At 40.0% G+C, this 18,992-nt stretch overlaps 1 protein-coding gene across 1 annotated transcript in view; it reads left to right on the top strand.

Moving 5' to 3' along the window:
* The window catches only part of Msrb3 (methionine sulfoxide reductase B3), a 116,405-nt gene extending 115,277 nt beyond the window's left edge, over nt 1-1,128 (top strand). Inside the window, exon 7 of the mRNA XM_048360229.1 lies at nt 895-1,128. Coding sequence (XP_048216186.1) covers nt 895-1,062 — 168 coding nt within the window. The 3' untranslated portion in view covers nt 1,063-1,128. The remainder of the gene's footprint in view (nt 1-894) is intronic.
* The last annotated feature ends 17,864 nt before the right edge of the window (nt 1,129-18,992 follow it).

Here is an 18,992-nt window from a genome sequence, read left to right as displayed (position 1 = left end):
TCTCTGCTCAGCAGCAGTTGGGAAACATGAGAGTGTATCCACCATGGCAGCAGTCAGTTGTGGATTTTGTTAATAGAGCCAGCCTTTGTGACAAAGCTTTCTCTGGACCAGATTTCTCTTATACCTCATCTCTCCTTTTATCTGAGCTCTGGGCCTTTTCTCCTTCCCTACATTTTTTTGAGTCATTAATAGCACCAATTTTAGCCAGGCAACTTCTTTCTTCTTGGCACACTGTAGTTCATTTGAGGAAAGAAGCCAGCATGACACTCCACCTATTGGGACCCAGGGAAAAGCAATTGTGTGGGCTAGAGACCTTTCCATTAGTTACACTCACAGGCCTGGTGACCATGACATAAATCTTCTAAGCCTTGCCAATGCTTCTCTGGGTCCTAAGATCATTCGATGCTTGTCTGATGTTAAGTTTTACTGCCCATGAAAGCAAACATCACCTCTGTCATGGCCAGTTAAACAGTATCTTTTACAGTGGACTTCTGCATATCTGAAACCTACCCATCCAAAGCCAAAAGTAATGCCAGGGTGGAGGGAGAGATTTTATTCTGCCATGTTTCTTACAAGGGGAGATCAAGGGTCAATTCAATTCATAAAATTACTGCAGACATTTTTCAGCTTGTTGAGAGACTTCACGGATGAAAGAAAATACAGTGGCTACTAAATGATTTCTGATACACACAATGCTAGTGTTTCTTATTCTCAGCATGTGGTACAAAGGCTACTAGAAACCATCTCTGCCCTTATTGACAGGTAGATTAAAAATCATCCAGGATGCTTTCCATCATTTCTGCACAGATATTTAAACTGCTTGCTATGCATTTCTTTCTAAGCCTGCTTTGTACATGCTTCTCGAGAACTTCATGCATTGTTCTTCTCTTGCAGTGTGGGGCTCATCTTGGGCACATTTTTGATGACGGACCTCGTCCAACTGGCAAAAGATACTGCATCAACTCAGCATCCTTATCTTTCACACCTGCAGACAGCAGTGGAGGGGAAGGAAGCAACAACGGTGTCAACAGCCCAGGCCCAGCAGATAGAGCAGAGCTGTAGAGAGTGTGGCATACCATGCGAAACAAAGTGTACTTAATGCACTGCTTATTAAAGAAATCAAACTTGTTTTATCTTAATAGATATATTTTTTCAAAAACTATATAGGGGTAGTTTTATGCTATTGATATTTTCTCTTCTTTTGCTTCAACAGAGGCCCTGCCCATCTATGTATTTTGCTATTGACTAGATATGAAATTTTATAGCTTTTGCAAATGGAGAAAGCTTTGTGAAATTTCTTCACAAGCCAGGTAAATAGTCTTTGGCATTTTCTTTGAGCACTTGCCTTCTTTTGTGTTTTGATGCATCCCCTTCCCCCCCCTCCCCTCCCTTCATTGTGTCAGAAGATGCTTATTCTTCAGACCTGCTGGTCAGGGAAGTGAGCAGGGATTGGAGGTGCTGGGCCTCTGCATACGTGGCACCTGAGATAAGGATGTGATATCTTGGGAGACTTAGCTTTGTGGAAAGTTTGAGCTAAGGTCTTTTTTCCTTCCCTAAAGGGGTGTGAGGGTCTAAAGTCTTTCCTTATGTTAAATTGCTGCCAGATCTGAGGGGGTGCACTGAGTGTTGTGGCAAAGAACTAAGCATTGACTCGCAGTTAGGCCTTCATTTTAGTTTATTATTTTATTTATTTTGTTTTATTTTATTTTCCATTTGAAAACATTGGAATGTAAGACAACTATAAAATGTTGAGCCCCATTTTGTCCAAAGTTCACAAAGGAGAACACCTGCCTGTTGCCTTTTATAAGACTTTCTTTCCACACCTAATACCAGCTGCAGCTGGACGGGTATTTGGTAAATTCCCCTATGTAAAATAAAATACCAGGGACAACACACTTCATCAAAGCAGCAGAAAGTGAGAGAACAGAGAAGAGCAAGCATAAAGTTGAACACTATGAAAAATACAATGTTGGGCAGAAAAATTGAAGGGATACTCCAAATAACAGCTATAACCCAGTGGGGACCTTGAACACTGAACTTCAGGTGAACTGTGGAAAGACATTGGGCATTAAAACCAATACAGTGAGGCCTGAGTTTGATGCTGGGCCCTCATCTGCTCTGTGACAAGCCATGTAAGCCTATTTGTGCCTATTTCTTCATTGATCAAAAAAGACTCATGATATATGTAAAATGTCTTGACACTCTCAGGGCAAAATTACTATACTGCTATACAAGTAAGACAAATGTTATAAAATCATTTGGTTCTGGTTCTAATTGCCTCAGAGCTGGAAGCATAGGCATTTGAAATGGAAAAAGAACACAGGTTGACTTAAGTTATGGTTACGAAAACAGTTGGGCCAAGAACCAGAAATTTTTGTTTCTAGCAATACAGCTAGCTTTACATTGAGAAGCTCTGTTCAGCTGTTGTTTTTTTAACACTTTATCCGGTAGAATGGTATCAGGGTGTATAAAGTCTCCATAGGTATGAACAATGGTGATAGAAATGGATACTGTGGCATCCAGGTATGAAAGTACAATGTGTTTGTAGCTTTGAGTGCTATTCCTGAAATGCAGTGTTAAAAATATCTTTTTAAATCTTTCATAGTTTGTGAAGACAGATATGAGGCTTTTGTTGTTGTTGCTGTTGTTGTTGTTGTTTTCTTTTGTTTGGTTGTGGGTTGTTGTTTTTTTGTAAAACACCAAAAAAGGGATTTAACAATTATAAAGACACAATGATGTATCTAAATATCTAAATATAATGTAAGACTGGCCATGTCTAGATTCTCCCCATACCTCGGTAACAGTGTCTCAGGGAGACCCTTCACATTTGTCCACTCTCCTTTGTCAAGCAATCCCAGAGGACTTACGCTCAGATTAGTGGACAGAATCCAAGCAGATGCTTCCTTTGCCCCACACCATTCACCTCAGACCCTAAGATCATTCTGAACCTCGTAAGCTTTGCTCTCCTCTAGGACTAAGGTATAAGGTTTAAGACTAGACAGACCCTCAGTGTCTAGACAATCCTAAAAGTCTTCCCAACTTCACAATGACCCAAAGATCCCATGTAGGGTGCTTAAAGAAGGGAATGGATTCCCCACAGCCTTGTCATAGCCTGTTCTTAATCCTTCACAGAGGTCCACACAATGCTTCCCCACTCCCAGCTGTGTGGTTGGGTTGGGGTAGATGAGAAAAATAAATGAAGGTCTCTTCCTTTTCCCCAAAGACTCTAGGTTGTCATTGTTCCTTCCTCTTTTATAGTAGGATTTAGCATTTCCCTCAAAAAATAGAAAACAAATAGAAAAATAAAAACAACTCACTGTCCTTTTGTTGTCTTTTTTTTAAAAGGAAAGTCATTTGTTTTTCTAGCACCAACTATAAGAAAAATGTAACATATATTGAAGGGGGAGGAAGAAGGGTGTATGCATATGGTTTAATTCCACCTTGCTTTTGGGCTTAAGTGGTATCAAATTTCAGTATATTTCTGTCTTATGTTAAAGAAATATATTACTAAATGTCAGTGAGCAATAATGTCAGCTGTCAAGCACTAGATTTATTTTTGCAGGATATGGAGTGCAATGAACTGAGTCAATACAGCGAGGTGTATGTGATCTGTGGGAATTATGCCATTTAGCATAAGAAATGCATGGGACCTTTTCTTCCAGCTCTTTATCATTGGATGATGCTGAATTTTTCTAGTAAGCAGAAACTATGAACATACAGCATGGATCTGAAGAAAGCAGAAATAATCTAATGTGGTAGAGAACATTTCTGTGTATTTATTAAACTTTTACTTCTTAAATACACTTAAATTCTTATTGCAAACAACATACCTGTTTGGAAACCTTTCCATTTGTGTTTAAAATGCCTTGCTTTAAATATGAAAAGAAACAAACGAAAGAGGGAGTATTATTTGTTTTGAAGGTCTAATGTTATTCTTGACTTTTCCTTTGTAATAAGTATTCTTCGGATCAAAACTTTTAGAAAAATTAAAAAAAACCTTTCCTATGTTTGTTGTATATGGAAGTTGTGTAATTAAAAACTTCTTTATAAAAATATCTTTCTCTTTTCTGATTCACAACATTTTCTCTTATTTCTATTTATTATTGAATGGATTATTCGTGGGAGTTTGCAGTAGGCTGCTCTCTTTATCTCCTTGCTCAGTTGGCAGGTCTGTCCTTGGTTTAGACAGAGGCCTTTTTCTAATGTAGCTTTGGGAAGTTGGGCTCTTCATAAACCAGACTATGAAAAAGGCCTGTAGGAAAGGAAAACATTTTTAGACTCACTTGGTCCTTATCTTTTCACAGCAAAATCCTATCTTGGGTGTGTTTTCTGCTTAACATGTGAGTTTTGGTTGGGTGCTGGTGGTTCAAGCCTGTGATCCTAGCCACTACACAGAAGGCTGAGATTTCAGCATGGTAGCCAGCCAGGCAGGAAGCCTGTGAGACTCTCCTCCCCAATTAACCAGCATAAAAGCTGAAAGTGGAGCTGGAAGTCAGGTGGTAGAGTGCATACCTTGAGCAAAAACGAACACCTCAGCAATAATGTCTAGGCCAGAGTTCAAGCCCTAGGACCCAGAAAAAAAAAAAAAGACAAGAGCTTCAGAGAGTTCTATTATAATAACTGCATGAGTAAACATGCAGGATGGTTGCTCGGAAAATATGTACAGAGCTTTTTCTGCTCATGGATTAGTTTTTACCTTGAAAAGTAATCTCTACAAGATAGGTTTCTATATAATATTTGTTGTTGAAATACTTGGTTTTTAAAACATTTATTTTGGACAAGAGATGGGGAGTAATTCAGAATGCTTTGTTTTTCAATCAATTTCTGAAGTCATTTGCCTGGGATCCTGAAATGCAAACCGGCCGCCTCATACATTGGACCTCAGTGCACTGCGTCACATCCTGTGGGCCTCAGATGGCAGTGTTAGCTTACCTGGGAAAGCTCTGGTAATGCAAATGTCCAGGCCTCATCTGAGTTGGTACCTTAGCAATATGAGCTCTTAGCAAATCTTCTGTGTGATTTTGGTGCTTCTTCAACTGGAAAACCATAATTATGAAACTTGTCTTGCGAAGGTTGAAGTAGTATATGCTTTAACTGCTCTGATTCACAAGTGGCTTGCTGTCATTACTGCTTTTCTTTCTATAAGGACTGGTCAAACAGTGTTCCCAAAGCTTCATGCCTTACTAGCTGTCCTTAAACTACCTAATCACTTAATCACTGCCTGCATTTCTAGGCAAAACCTGAGTGTCCAGAAGAGTTTATTAGGACCTTTCTAGAGCCACAAGATGTCAAGGGCTCTACCTATGGTAGAACACTTACTTAACAAGTGCAAGGACCTGAGTTAAAACCCTAGTACTGTCAGAAGAAAAAAAAAAAAAGATTAGAAACTAATAACCTTACATTTACTGTCCTGCCGTTTGAAAGACCCAACAGAGAAAAACAGCATTTCATCATTAAAAAAATTGATATGACAAAACATCATTTTAACTATTTTAAGTATACATACAATTCAACTTGCATTAAGTAAGTTCAGCTAATACTACTGTCCATCTTCAGGAGTTTTGCATCATTCCATACTGAAATGGTACCAATTAACAATGTCCTGTGTTCTGTTGCCCTGGCTGCCTGGCAGGGGACACCACCAGAATTTGATTTTGGTTAAGTACCTCATGCAAGTAGAATCATACTTTTTTTGTCCTTTGTATCTGGTTCATTTCATTAAGTCTAATGTTTTCAAAGGTCAGCTGTTTTGTATTATATGTCAGAATTTTCTTCCATTTTAAGTCTGAACAGTATTAATAGTTTTTAATTTCATCTATCAAGTTAGCCACTGCAGGACATTTGGGCTGTTCTGGCTATTTGAATAATACTACTTTGAACTTGGGTGTACAAACTATATATACATATATGGACTTTTCTGTCTATTTGAATAATACTTTGAACTTGAGTGTGCAAACTATATAATTGTGTGTGTGTGTGATCTTTCCCAGATTTTCAATTTCCTGTGCCTGTACTTGCTGCTCATCACAACTACCAGCAGAGCAGCAGCAGCAGCAGCATGGGTATCTTTTATTTTTTTATTCTTATACCAGTCCTAGTACTTGAACTCAGGTCCTGGGCAGTGTGCCTAAGTGTTTTTGCTCAAGGCTAGCACTCTACCACTTGAGCCCAGCTCCAGGACCAGCTTTTTTTGCTGGCTAATCAGAGATAGGATCTCACGGACTTCCTACCCAGGCTAGCTTCAAATTGCTATCCTCAGATCTCAGTCTCCTGAGTAGCTAGAATTACAGGCTTGAGCCACCAGCATCTGGCTAACATGATGTTTTGAACCTTTGCAAAATCTTCTAGAAAGATCCCATGCACAGGAATTTCTGTTCTTTTTTTTTTTTTTGGTCCGAAAATTGCTAATATTACTTAATAATACTACCTTAATAATGATGTGTTCTAGAAGATGCTGGCATACAAAAAGAAAGAAAAAGGTTGAATTTTAAAACTGCTGCTAGGACAGGCTGAGATGCCCTAAATGATTTCCAGCCTGTGCTCACTGAGCACATTCAACTGGTGGAGGGCTCATCATTTTGCTATGGGACCAGGAAAGAATATTCTTGGCAAGAAATTTTCCATCTGATTCTTCCCAGAGGTTAGTCTTGTCACAGGCCAACCTTGAGAAGCCCTGGCTGAAGATGACTGACTATAGGCTCTAAACCAGGCAGCTCTAGTCTCCTCCACCCCAAATACTTCAAAAAAGCTGCCCTGGGATCAAGGAGCGTTTATGAAACCATCATGAAACAACACTATGGTAACTTGAGAACTGGAAGCCGATCTCATCCCACATGAGATTTCCCCCAATTCTTATTATATACGACACTAACTTGTCAGATTTTGGGAGGCCAAGGGAACCACCTCATTGTGATCTTAAAATTTTTACCACTTCACCCTACACCGTCCACCCCACAATGCCCAGCAAACAAATTCACTCTTATTATCACCTATGCTTGGCAGGAAATCAGCAGAATTTTAAAATATTGATGTCTTTATTTCTGCAGTGAGTTATTATTATTATTATTATATGACAGTAGTTATACAGAACGGGATTTCATTGCTACATTTTTACATGTTTACGAAGTCCCAGCAGATTTTCTGGTCTAAGTAAGTAGGAAAGTCAATTCATAATTTTTAACCGCCCAGGACCTGAGTTCAAGTAGTAGGACTGGTATAAGAATAAAAAAATAAAAAAATTAAAAAATTAAAGATACCCATGCTGCTGCTGCTGTTTAGTATTCATTGTTTTGTTGGGATAAAGGTGTAGAAGTTTACATAATTAAAAGGCAAAGTAAGAATGGGTATGTGTCTTAGCCTAGAAGAGAGCTGTAGGAGTTAAGATGTAGCCTTGAAGTTTCATTCCCAAAGCTTATGATTTCACCATAGGGTTTCTTTTCACCTTATGGAAATTGTGTACTAAATTATTCCTGTGTTAGTAACTGGATTTATTATTATCTGTGCAGTGAAGTAGATGGTTCTTTCCTCATTTTAAAGGTGGTGGCACTAAAGCTCAAAGTAGTTCAGAAAAGTTACATGGTCTAGCGCAAATGGAAAGATGCCCAGTTCACAACGAGCTGTTTCCAAGGCCAGTTGGGTGGCACGCAGTTATCTCAGCTATACAAGAGACTTACCTAGGAAGATTTTAGCCATGTACCAGGTAAAAGTGTGAGACCCAAATGAATGAATGAATGAATGAGTGAATGAAGAAACTTCTTCCAAAGAAGGAAGCTGACTGCTCTTTACTCAATTGCTGGTAAGATTTAACCTGGGCACAAAATGTTTTATGTAATTTTTAAATTTATTTCAGCTTAACTGAATTTCCCCTTCTAAAATATGTGGTATCAACTTTATTTCAAAGAAAGCTAATTAGGCACTATATGCTTCGAATTCTTTTCACTTTGGTGATGAAGAATTACTTTTTCCTCTTTTTTTATTCCTAAGAACTAACTTTATACTGTGATACTACTTTTTATGTAATTATAACTGCCCGAAAGAAAATTAAGCCTATTCTGGATGTATATTGAAAAAGATAAAACAGAAAGAATAGATGTAATACTGAGATACATTTGACCACAAACATCCAGTTTGGGGCACAGCCGATCCGATTAGTTATTTCCTAGAAGTAAATAAAAAGCAATAAAGACACAGAGCCTGGGTGGTAGAGGTAGAGGTTAGGGTGTTCTTACCCTAACTGATGTCATGGAAGAAACCGAGGATGGGGGACACATTCCTGAAGGCTGTAAGCACACCCAGAGCATGTCTGCAGGGCATATGAGGAGTCTATCCCAGGCGCTGATGCAATAAAGAGGTTTGTTTCTGTTTGATTACAATTGGTGACAGATTGATAACTGCAAAGGCATTCAACATTGAGGCTTTACCTTCTTTAACACTAAGGCTCGTGAAGCTAGTCAGGCATCTGGTGTTTGTTAGATGGCTGTGTTGCATCATCCTTGATTGCCGGGGAACATCTAGTATCTAAGCGATTGGAGAGAAGACTATGGGGGCACAAAATGGCCTCATCAGGTTTACATCTTCATTACTGTGCTTCGCACATACCTGCTTCCATCTGGAAAGAATCTCCAGGTAAACCTCTTGGGCTCTTTCTCAAAAGAGTAACTGTAATTATTAGGGTTATACCCAAATTCAACTTACAATAGGTATGTGGCTGAACTTCAGCCAAAATCCTGTGCCTGACTAAGAGAGATTTCCTTTTTTTTTTTTTTTTTTAATTTATTTTAAATGTCCAATTACCTAGGAGGGGACTTTCCCCCACACATGTGGCCAGTAGGGTTCCTAACTCTCTTTACCCAAGGCTTCTATTTATGTATCCATGACAAAGACAAGAAGACTTTGGGGATCAAACAGAGATCTGTTCTTCACCCGTTTTTGTTTTTGTTTTTTCCTCAGTCCAAGTATTTGTCCTCATTTTACTTTATTTGAATGAAGTAGTTGTGTCATGTATGTAAGTAACTAGATTTAATTTTGTGCATTACAAACATGGTATTATACTAAATTATCTCTGGCTTGCTTTCATGCAAAAATTTCTGATTCATTTATCTTCTTTCCTCCTCTTTTTTTTTTTTTGCGGGGGGGGGGTCTGTCATGGGGCTTGAACTCAGGGCTTAGAGCTCTACCACTTTGAGCCATAGCTCTACTTCATGTTTTCTGGAGATAAGATTCTCACAGACTTTTCTGCCCAGGCTGGCTTTGAACCATGATACTCAGATCTCAGCCTTCTGAGTAGTTAGGATTACCACCAGCACATGGCTATCTTTTATCTTCTTGTTTGTCACATTTAATTAATTTTAATACAGTGTAGTATTTCTTTTTAAAATAGATTTTTCTGTTAATGGACATTTGGGTTATTTGTATGTTATGCATTACGACATACAATGCCATATAAATTTTTCTTTATGTAACTCATTGTATACGTGTGTATTAGTTTTCTATTGGCATTACAATAAATTACCACAAATTTAGTGGCTTCAAATAGTAAAAATTCATTTTCTCTTACACTTTTTAAGTTTTATAGGACAGAAGTCCAACATGGAATTCTTTGGACTATGATCAAGATGTTAGTAGGAGTCTATTCCTTGGGAGATGCTAAGAGAATTATTTCATTACTAACCCTTGCAGTCCTCTCTTCAGTCTTTGGGTACAGCCTTTCATTTGTGAGCCTGAAACTGGACATCCAATCCTCTATTGCCATCTCTGAGACTAAAGCTACTAGAAAAAAACAAAAACCCAACACACAACTGGTTACCAGGAGCTGCAAAATTATACAAGGCAACATTCAGAAAACCAGAAAAATCATTCCACCTCAGGGTGCCTAACCTTAATCACATTGGCAAAGATGCTTTTGTCTTATATGGTACTATGTTCACAGGTTCTAGAAATTGGGGTGCCAATACCTTTGAGACAGACCATCATGGCATCTACTACAATAAGCAAAGGATGATCTATGTCATATCTCTAGGATAACATAGTGGGTTCATAGTCTGTGCCTTCTTTTCTTTCCTCTCCCTTTTTCATTTCCTTTCCTTTCTTCTCCCTTTTTTCTTTCCTTTCCTTTCCTTTCCTTCCCTTCCCTTCCCTCCCCTCCCCTCCCCTCCCCTTCCCTCCCCTCCCCTCCCCTCCTTCCTTCCTTCCTTCCTTCCTTCCTTCCTTCCTTCCTTCCTTCCTTCCTTCCTTCCTTCCTTCCTTCCTTCCTTCCTCCCTCCTCCCTCCTTCCCTCCCTCCCTCCCTCCCTCTCTCTCTTTCGTGTGTGTGTGTGTGTGTGTGTGTGTGTGTGTGTGTGAGTGGTGATGGTACTGGAGATTGAACTCAGGACCTCACATTCTCACTTGTCTTTTTCGCTCAAGTTTGACACTCTACCCTTTGAGCCATAGCTCATAGCTCCACTTCTAGCATATTTGTTGGTTAATTGGAGATAAATCTTTCAGACTCTTCGGCCCAGGCTGGCTTCGACTATCCATCCTCAGATCTCAGCCTTCTAAGTAGCTAGGATTATAGGCTGTATTTTCAATTTTACAGAAAAATGCCAAATCGTTTCTTCAAATCATCCAACAATTTCACCAGCAGTATGAAGGAATTTGGTCTTTCTTTCTTTTTTCCAGGGCGGGGGAGGGGGGACTCCTTTGCATTGGAGAATAATTAAATGTTTTATTTTTCATGCTAATCTTTCTTTTAAAAGTTTTTTTTTATTGTAAATGTGATGTACAGAAGGGTTACAGTTACATAAGTCAGGTACATTGAGTACATTTCTTTTTGAACAGTGTCACCCCTTCTTTCATTTTCCCCCAGTTTTGTCCTTCCGGTCTCCCATCCCCCCAAGTTGTATAGTTCATTTCCAACATAGTGTTTAGTGATTATCACTGCTGATAGATTGTATGCTTAGACCTATTTATTTATTTCCAGTCCTGGGGCTCGGACTTCGGGCCTGAGCACTGGCCCTGGTTTCTTTTTGCTCAAGGCTAGCACTCTACCATTTGAGCCACAGAGCCACTTCTGGCTTTTTCTGTTTATGTGGTGCTGAGGAATCCAATCCAGGGCTTCATACATGCAAGGTGAGCACTCTACCACTAAGCTATATTCCCAGCCCTAGACTTCTTTATTTTTAAAGTCTAATAGGTGAGGCATTATTATGGGTTTAATTTGAAGTTCTTTTTATTATTGCTGATGTAGTGGCAGTCTTTACTGTGTGATTGACATATATGTGTCCTCTATTGTGAAAAGTTCTTATCTGTGTTATATGACCACTTTTATGTTGATTATCTTTTTAAAGGAGCTGTTAATTGATGCATTTGGGGAAACAATCTCTTATACTTGTAGTAACCCAGTATTTCACTCCCTTTGTTGCTTCTCTTTTTGTCTCTAGTGAACAGTAATTCTTAGCTTTAATGTACTCAGGTTTATCAATGTTTTCTTCCATGGTTGTCACTCTGTTTCATATTTACTGTGTTTGGAATGGTGCCCAGCACCCAGTTAAACATCATAGTGTTAATGGAACTCATTGTCGTGGTGCTGATTTTAAAGTTATTCTGACTTTTTATCACTAAGAATATTGTTGGTATAGGTTGGGGATAGATTTACTAAACATGTTCCTTGTTATCATTTGTTTGTAAATAATTTTTGTTTGTGATCATGAATTGTTACATTTTATTCAATGCTTTTTTAACCTCTATTGAAATCACATCATATCTAGTTTTTAATGTATTGTATTTATTTACATGCATAAGTTTGCCAATGTTGAACTGCTCTTTTAGTTCCTAGATTAATTTGAATTGGTATAATTGATCTCTCAGTACCTTGACTGGCATTCTGATATCTGGGTGCATGGATGAGACTGCTCTATAATTTTTTCTTTTCATTATGTCCTTATATGATTTAGGCATTAAAAGTGTCCTACTCTCCTGCAATTGGTAAGGAAGCATCCCTTCTTTACAGAAATAATTTGTTTCTTATAGTTTGGTAGGTTTCAACTGTGCTTATATTTGGACTTAATGCTTTCTTTGTGGAGTTATTTTTAACTATTATTTTCATTGCTTTTTAATTAACATTTCATTATTATTATTAAGGAATTGTACAGAGGTATTACCACTTCATAAGTCAGGTTATGAGTATATTTCTTTTTTTGGACAATGTTACTCCTTCCTTTACTTTTTCCCAATTTCCCCCTCCCATCCCAGCTCAGAAGTTACATAGCTCATTTGATGTAATTTCTTTAATGGTAATAACACTATTCAGACTTTCTACCATCTTCAAACTCATTCCTTAATTTAGAATCCTGTCAAAACCAATTGCTCACAGTATTTGACTTATTGCAGCCACTAAGTAGTTCATATTCTCAAACAGTAGCCTCTTCAGCTTTGGGATCCTTTCCAGTCAGAGGTGGACAGCTGCTCACACAAGAGGGAATATTTGGCTTAGATAAGATTTTAGACGTTTGGATTGGTGATCAAAATTGGACGCTTCTACCTAACCCATGTAGACAGAGCCTTCAGAAGAGAAGCCAGAATAAACATCTTCTTTTCATGGAAATTATTCTAGAATTTCTGTGTCCTTGACCTTTACTTCTATTGGGATTTTTTAAAAATCTCCAAAGAGATCTGTGAGTAAAGACATTCACATTTACTCTGAATGGGTTTTGATAAGTTCCTATCACTTTCTCTAGGATTGTATGTCGTTTGATTCTTATCTTGTTCTTGAACTTGGCTTTGTCTCCTCAAGTCAGAGCTTTCCCTCTAGGTATAGAAGATTGGATCCTTAGTATTATTTTATTGAATCCCTAAGGGTATAAACTTTCTCACATTATTTAAGGAATATTTTGTCTGGTTGAAAGAAAAGAAATAATCTTAACTTCCTTTAAATATGATTTCCATCATGAAAAATTAAATTTTCAAAATGTGTACCTGCTTCCAGCTCCTTGGTTTACCAGCCTGAAAGATGAGAAACTAAGTAAGCATCATTTGATATTTATGTAAGTTTAGACTTCCCAACTAAAAAGTATTTTCCGGATGTGACCCTGTTAAAGTTCTTAAATTTCAGAAGGAAATTTGCCAGTTATGTTTAAGGTAGGGTAGGAAGAGTTTTCTAAGTAAAATACTTTAAACAAATGGTGAAAAAAAAAACCCCACCTATTTCAAAACAACAAAAATGTCAGCCATAAAGATGGACAACATTTTTCAGGAAGCCTGCCTATCTATCCTTTGCAAATGTTTTTATATCAAATAACAACCCATTCATAATCTGTTATTGAGGAGACATCCCAAGGTTACTGAATGGAAATATGCTAAATATGTTCTGAAATTCAACCCAACAGAATCCCAACATCTAAGTTCATTCATAGGAAGGCATTCAAAGGCAACAAGATTTTTCATAAAATATGTCCATGAATGCTGAATATTGTCACGGTTTCTCAGGAATTCTCTGCCTGCTGGAAATCTATCCAACTAGACTTTTAACCACCAAGAAAAAATAACAATAATAACTTGAAATTTAAAATAAACATTGCAGGAAAAATACTATAGCTCTCCCCCCACACACAACCCAAAAGGCAGCAGCAGGAATGTCATAAGACTTGTAATTTGACACAGATTTATGGTCCTGTAATTTACAGTTGTGCCACTGACTGCTGGGTTACAGCAGACCAGTGTGGGTGGAATGGGAGAAAGATGGCTCTCCAGAAGCAACACATCCTCACTCACATCAATTATTCACTGATGTGCGAATGACAGGAATGAGAAACAGCTGGGTCATGTTCCCATCTGAGTGTGTCACTTATTGTTAAATACAGAACCTGAAAGTACTGATATTGCCACTTGGACTATTATTTTATTTTGAGAGAAGAGTTATCTCTGCATTTTTGCTCTTCATTCATTTTCTCTTTACTTGCCTTGTTCAGCAAGTGGGAAGGCAGGGCATTTCCTCCACAGTGCTAAGGTGAGCTGCCCCTCATTGGCAGCTGCCTTATTGATCCCACATTCCACAAATGACTGTGTTGGGTGAGATGGTTGCCAAGATAGGCAATCTAGATGACAATGAAAACAGCTATTCTTTTTACTCTAAATTGAATCATTTATTTCCTGAAACCATCTTGCCTCTCTTTAATTTAGCTGTAGCAAAACAAACCACAAGTGACAAGGTTTTCACTGTGGTTTCCTCAGATGTTGTGGCCATCCCCATTTGGCTTCTTAAGGGTTTTACAACAGTTACAGAAGCAGATTGGGAGGGGGTATGCAACAACAGAGAGATTTCAGGACTGTGACTCTACTTAAGTCAATAAATAAAACTTATTTGACAAGAGGAGAAATGTTCCGTAAGCTACAGGAGAAGTTCTAGCTCATTCCTATTTATAATTCAGTAGGACAACTTAAAATTTCAAAACACATAGTGCTTTCTAGACTATTGAAGTCTTCCATGGTCAGAAGTAATTTACAGTGGGTTGCATAATGAAGAACTTCAAATTAGATATGCAAGGGTGGAGTTAAGCAAGTGCTACAAGCAAAATCATCTGACTGTTTATTGTTCAGAGCTGGAGTGCTTCCCAGAGATTCATGTCTTCAGGGCTTGTCCCCAGCTGGTGGGGTGGTTGAGAGGTGATGGATTGGGTAATGAAGATGTGAACCTCATCAATGGGTCAGTACACGGATGAGTTCACAGCTGAACAGGCTGTTGGAAGTTGGACCTAGTTGGGGATGTTGGGTCATTGGGGGCTTGTCTTCAAGAAGCATGTCTTGTCCCCACTCTCACTCTCTGCTGGCTGCAATTACTCTACCACATCCTTGATGGAGCCACTTGCTGTTGCTCTGCCTCCCCACAGGCCGATCCGTGAAATGGTGAGCCCTATGCCTTTTATCCATTTAAATTATTTCCCCCCACCCTCAGGGATTTTCATTACAGGGATAGAAAGCGAATCCAGAGGATTTGTATTTTTGTAGCACTTGCCTTACAGGTAGCTAGCAGTGTACGTAGTGTCTCTCTTATTATTTACCAAACCCTCTCATTCACGATTGCATCAAGAAGCCTTAGAATGTATTTAGGAAGGATAACTCTGCAGCCAGTCCAGGGTGGATTCTGGCTCTCAGTTCTGCCCATGCAAGTGTGCTGTGATCCCAAGCTGTTAACTTATTTGTTTTTATTCCTCTGGAAAATGGTCACATTTTGTAGTGTCAGGAAACGGGCCATTCATTCATTTTATCACAGGACTGTTCACAAGCTAATTTAGAGCCTGAAGCCCTAGAAACTTAGATCCTGCTTGATTTCTGACTATCTGGGGCACATATTCTAACTTTTGCCTTAACGGAGCAGGGAACAAGCCTGATATTGATACTTTCGCCTTAGGAATAGTAAACAAAACAAAACAAAACAACAACAACAACAACAACAAAACAACAACAAAACGGATGATAACCACACTGAAATTCAAGGAAGCTTTTCTACTGTGTGTGTGTCAAACACTGCTATCAGGGCCTCCTAGGCATGAGCTCATTTATGCCTCAACATGACAAATCCTTGTAATTCATGTCTCCATTTTACAGATGAGAAAACAGAGGTGCAGAGAGGCCAGTCCAGCCACGGAGTGGGGCCAGAGAGAAGGATCCAATCAGACTACCTCCTAACCTTTTCCCTCTCCTGTGGTGAATATATTAGATCATCTATTATGCAGCAGTTGAGGAGATCAAGAACTACTTTCGGGCAGATTTTGTTGCCTTTTGAATCCTTCATCCTTTCAAACTTTTCAGTTGGCATGGCTCTCTGCTCATAAAAAGATGTTTCATTTACTAAGACGTGACTTCAGAAGCCTTCTGACTGCCCCTGCCAGCCCCCCCTCACGGGGAACAAAGAGTTAACGTGCTGACAGTGCTTCCTGTGCGGGTCCAGCCAGCAGCCGTTCATCACCCTGGCGGCCCTTTCATCCTGACAGCTTTCCTTTCACTCAGGGGGAGCAGGGAGGGCTTGACATGGGGAAGCAGGAAAGTCTAGAGAGAAAAGGGTCTTGTTTGTTTCCTGGGTGGATCTTGCCTCCTTCTTGGCAGGCCTCCAGGAAACGAGTCTTTTCCTGTCCTGAAATGTCAGGGAAATAAATCTCTCTCCAGTAGAATAGACCTGAGAGAGGCCGCAGGGGAGACACATGAGTTCTGTCAGGTCTAGAGACGTGGCTGTCAGGGTGGTCAGTGTATGGCCTGGGAGGTTGCAGCCTTTGGCTGGAGCCAGAGGGATGTGTGTCAACAAGACCTAGACCCAGTGAAAAGGAAGATGATGTCAGAGAGGCCTTTGAGCCCAGGCCCTGGCAGCCAGGGTGGCGCCCATAGGCAAAGAGCATACTAAGGTTTATCTTTCAGGCTTAGGAAGAAAAAGAGCAACCATTCAGAGCATCTGCAAAGGGCAACCTCAAATGCAAACGCAAACATAGGGGAGACCAGCCCAGCTCCCCAGGATCCAATCAGGACTTTCACATGCAGACTTTGAGAGAGGAATAGGAGGTGGCAGGAACACAAAGCGACCACCAGGAAGAGCAGAAAGAGAGGGCAGAGCTGGAGTGGGGGCTGGGAGGAGGAGTGAGGTTCCTCATTGGATGTCCTCCATTCTGTCTGCAATGGGAACAAGACAATCCACTCCCACAGGTTTGTCTGGTCAGTGTATGTAGTAATCCTGTGTATCCCAGCGGCCATGCAGGGAGGGCACTGCGTGCACTGGGGACAGAGAACAATGTGACTTGTTGGAACTTGGTGAAGGCATTGATTCTCCTGGAACCTGAAGTTGACAACTCTACACTGAAGCCATTGCATCCTATATTGGGACTGCGATGGATGAAAGGCCCTGTTGGGTTTGGTGATTGCTCAGATTGGTGATTCCTACCCCCTCTCCCAAATCTTTGAGAGGCTTCTACCTCCTAACTACCGGCTGTCAGGCTGATTTTCTTGTCAGGAGCAGCCCTCCATTGTGGGTTCAGTCATGTGACTTCCTTGGACTAGTGAGATGTTAGCAGATGTGACACAAACAGGGGTTTACTGTGTGCTTGTGCATCTGGGCTTGTGCTGTGTGTTTCCATCGTGGCTATGAGAGGATGCATCTAGTATACAGTTGCTGCCCAGAGCCCTGCCAAGCCATGACACTGTTTGAAACCCTGCTTAAAGCTGGACTACTTTCTTGAACTTTATCATTTTGTGAGCTAATAGAACTTCTTTTTGTGTACTCCATATTAAATCAAACTTCATCATTGGTAACAGGCTCCAGTTAGAGTGGAGAGAATAGAATAGAGACATACACAATATTTGTATTTACACACAGTAGATATGAAGAACACACAGAAACTTAGGAGGAAGAGGAGGCTGATTTATTTAGTTCCTCAGGACTTGGGTCCTGAGATAGAGATTTGTGAACAGTTTAAGAATGAATGAGTATGAATGGAGGAGAGAAGCAGAATGGGGCCACTGGAGAAATGAGATTTCAATGGTTTGGTAACTAGAGGCCTCAGCATTTCCTGTGGGGAAGACTAGAATTGGGCTAGCTCTTCAGATTTGTCCTCATGGTTACAAGAGAGGCTTTAACTAGGTACTAGAGGTGAGCATCTCCCTTCTAAGCCAATGGCAATTCCTACAGAGGAATATAGCTGTGAATTAGTGGCTAGTACCTGTGGGAGCTGGAGGATTGAGACTTGTGGCCCTGGAAGAGGGGTCATGCTCTGTCTGGACTGCCATAGCGCCCACCATAAGGGCACTAAGACATCATCTGATGCTGGGAGATGGATGAGTTCTGGCTGAGATTAGCAGGATGTCATTTACCCTAGCATTCTTTTGCCTTCTTTTGCCTTGCATTACCTATAAGGGGGCATTAACTAATCTGTCAACAATTATTTATTTAATTACAGAGCCATAAGTGTGGCAATAACAGTTTCTTTCATAGTCAGATAAGGTTTACTTCTCAGGAAGATGAGAATGGAAGGCTGGGTGCTGCTGGCCTGTAATCCTTGCTACTCAGGGGGCTGAGGTTTGAGGATTGTGCTTCAAAGCTAGTCTGGGCAGAAAAGTCCATGAGGCTCTTATCTCCAATTAACCTCCAGAAAACCAGAAGTGGCACTGTGGCTCATGTGGTAGGGTGCTAGCCTTGATTTGAAGAGCTCAGAGACAGTGCCCAAGATGAGTTCAAGCCTCATGACCAACAACAACAACAAAAAAAATGATAGTGGACTAAAAGGACTGTCAGGTTCTCCAATGTGCAAGTTGTCATGGTGAGAGTGTCCAGAAATAAAACCTTTCCCAGGCTACTAGATATTGCAAAGGCCCAGGAATATAGGATTTGGTCCCCAGAGCTAGTTGGCATCAACCATGTTGGGAAATGGGATCTGGTGTCCTTCTAAAGCTTTTTGAATCTACCTTGTTCTCCCTATTCTATCTTTGTCAATGATGTGCCAGGCTCCTGGGTACCAGCTTAAATAGCAACATGGAAGGGGAACTCATATTTACTAATCTTCTTGCTGAGAAATTCTTTCTTGCCTTTTCAATGCCCTTATGTAGAAATGTGTTACTTACAATGCGTAAGTATTTGGGGTGGTAGGCATAGAAGCAGGAAAAATAATAATATTTGTGGCACATCATAAATCCACAGAGACAGGGGCACTGAAAGTGGCAGAATTAAGACTATGGAAAGCATATGGGGTTGGCTATGAGTAGGGCACTATTGTGAAACACTGGAGGGCTGTGCTCTTAATCCTAGTGTGCAGTGTGGTACAGAGAGTGATCAGGACTTACACTAGGAGGGCACCAAATTCACATGAGGTTAGTATTTCATGTTAATCGTTTTGACATTTCCAGACTTTGGCTAATATTGGTCCCCATTCTACATCAGCCTATTTCCTGATTCACATGAAAAGCAAAGCTGTTGAATGGCCCATCTCCACTGATTCTGGGCTTTTGCCAAGCTGTAGGATTCCTGGGTATGGGGAATCA

This window comes from Perognathus longimembris, chromosome 1 (assembly GCF_023159225.1).
Source record: "Perognathus longimembris pacificus isolate PPM17 chromosome 1, ASM2315922v1, whole genome shotgun sequence".
Lineage (NCBI taxonomy): Eukaryota > Metazoa > Chordata > Mammalia > Rodentia > Heteromyidae > Perognathus > Perognathus longimembris.
Note: the sequence above shows the minus strand (reverse complement) of the source record. Positions and strands in the feature narration are given on the sequence as shown.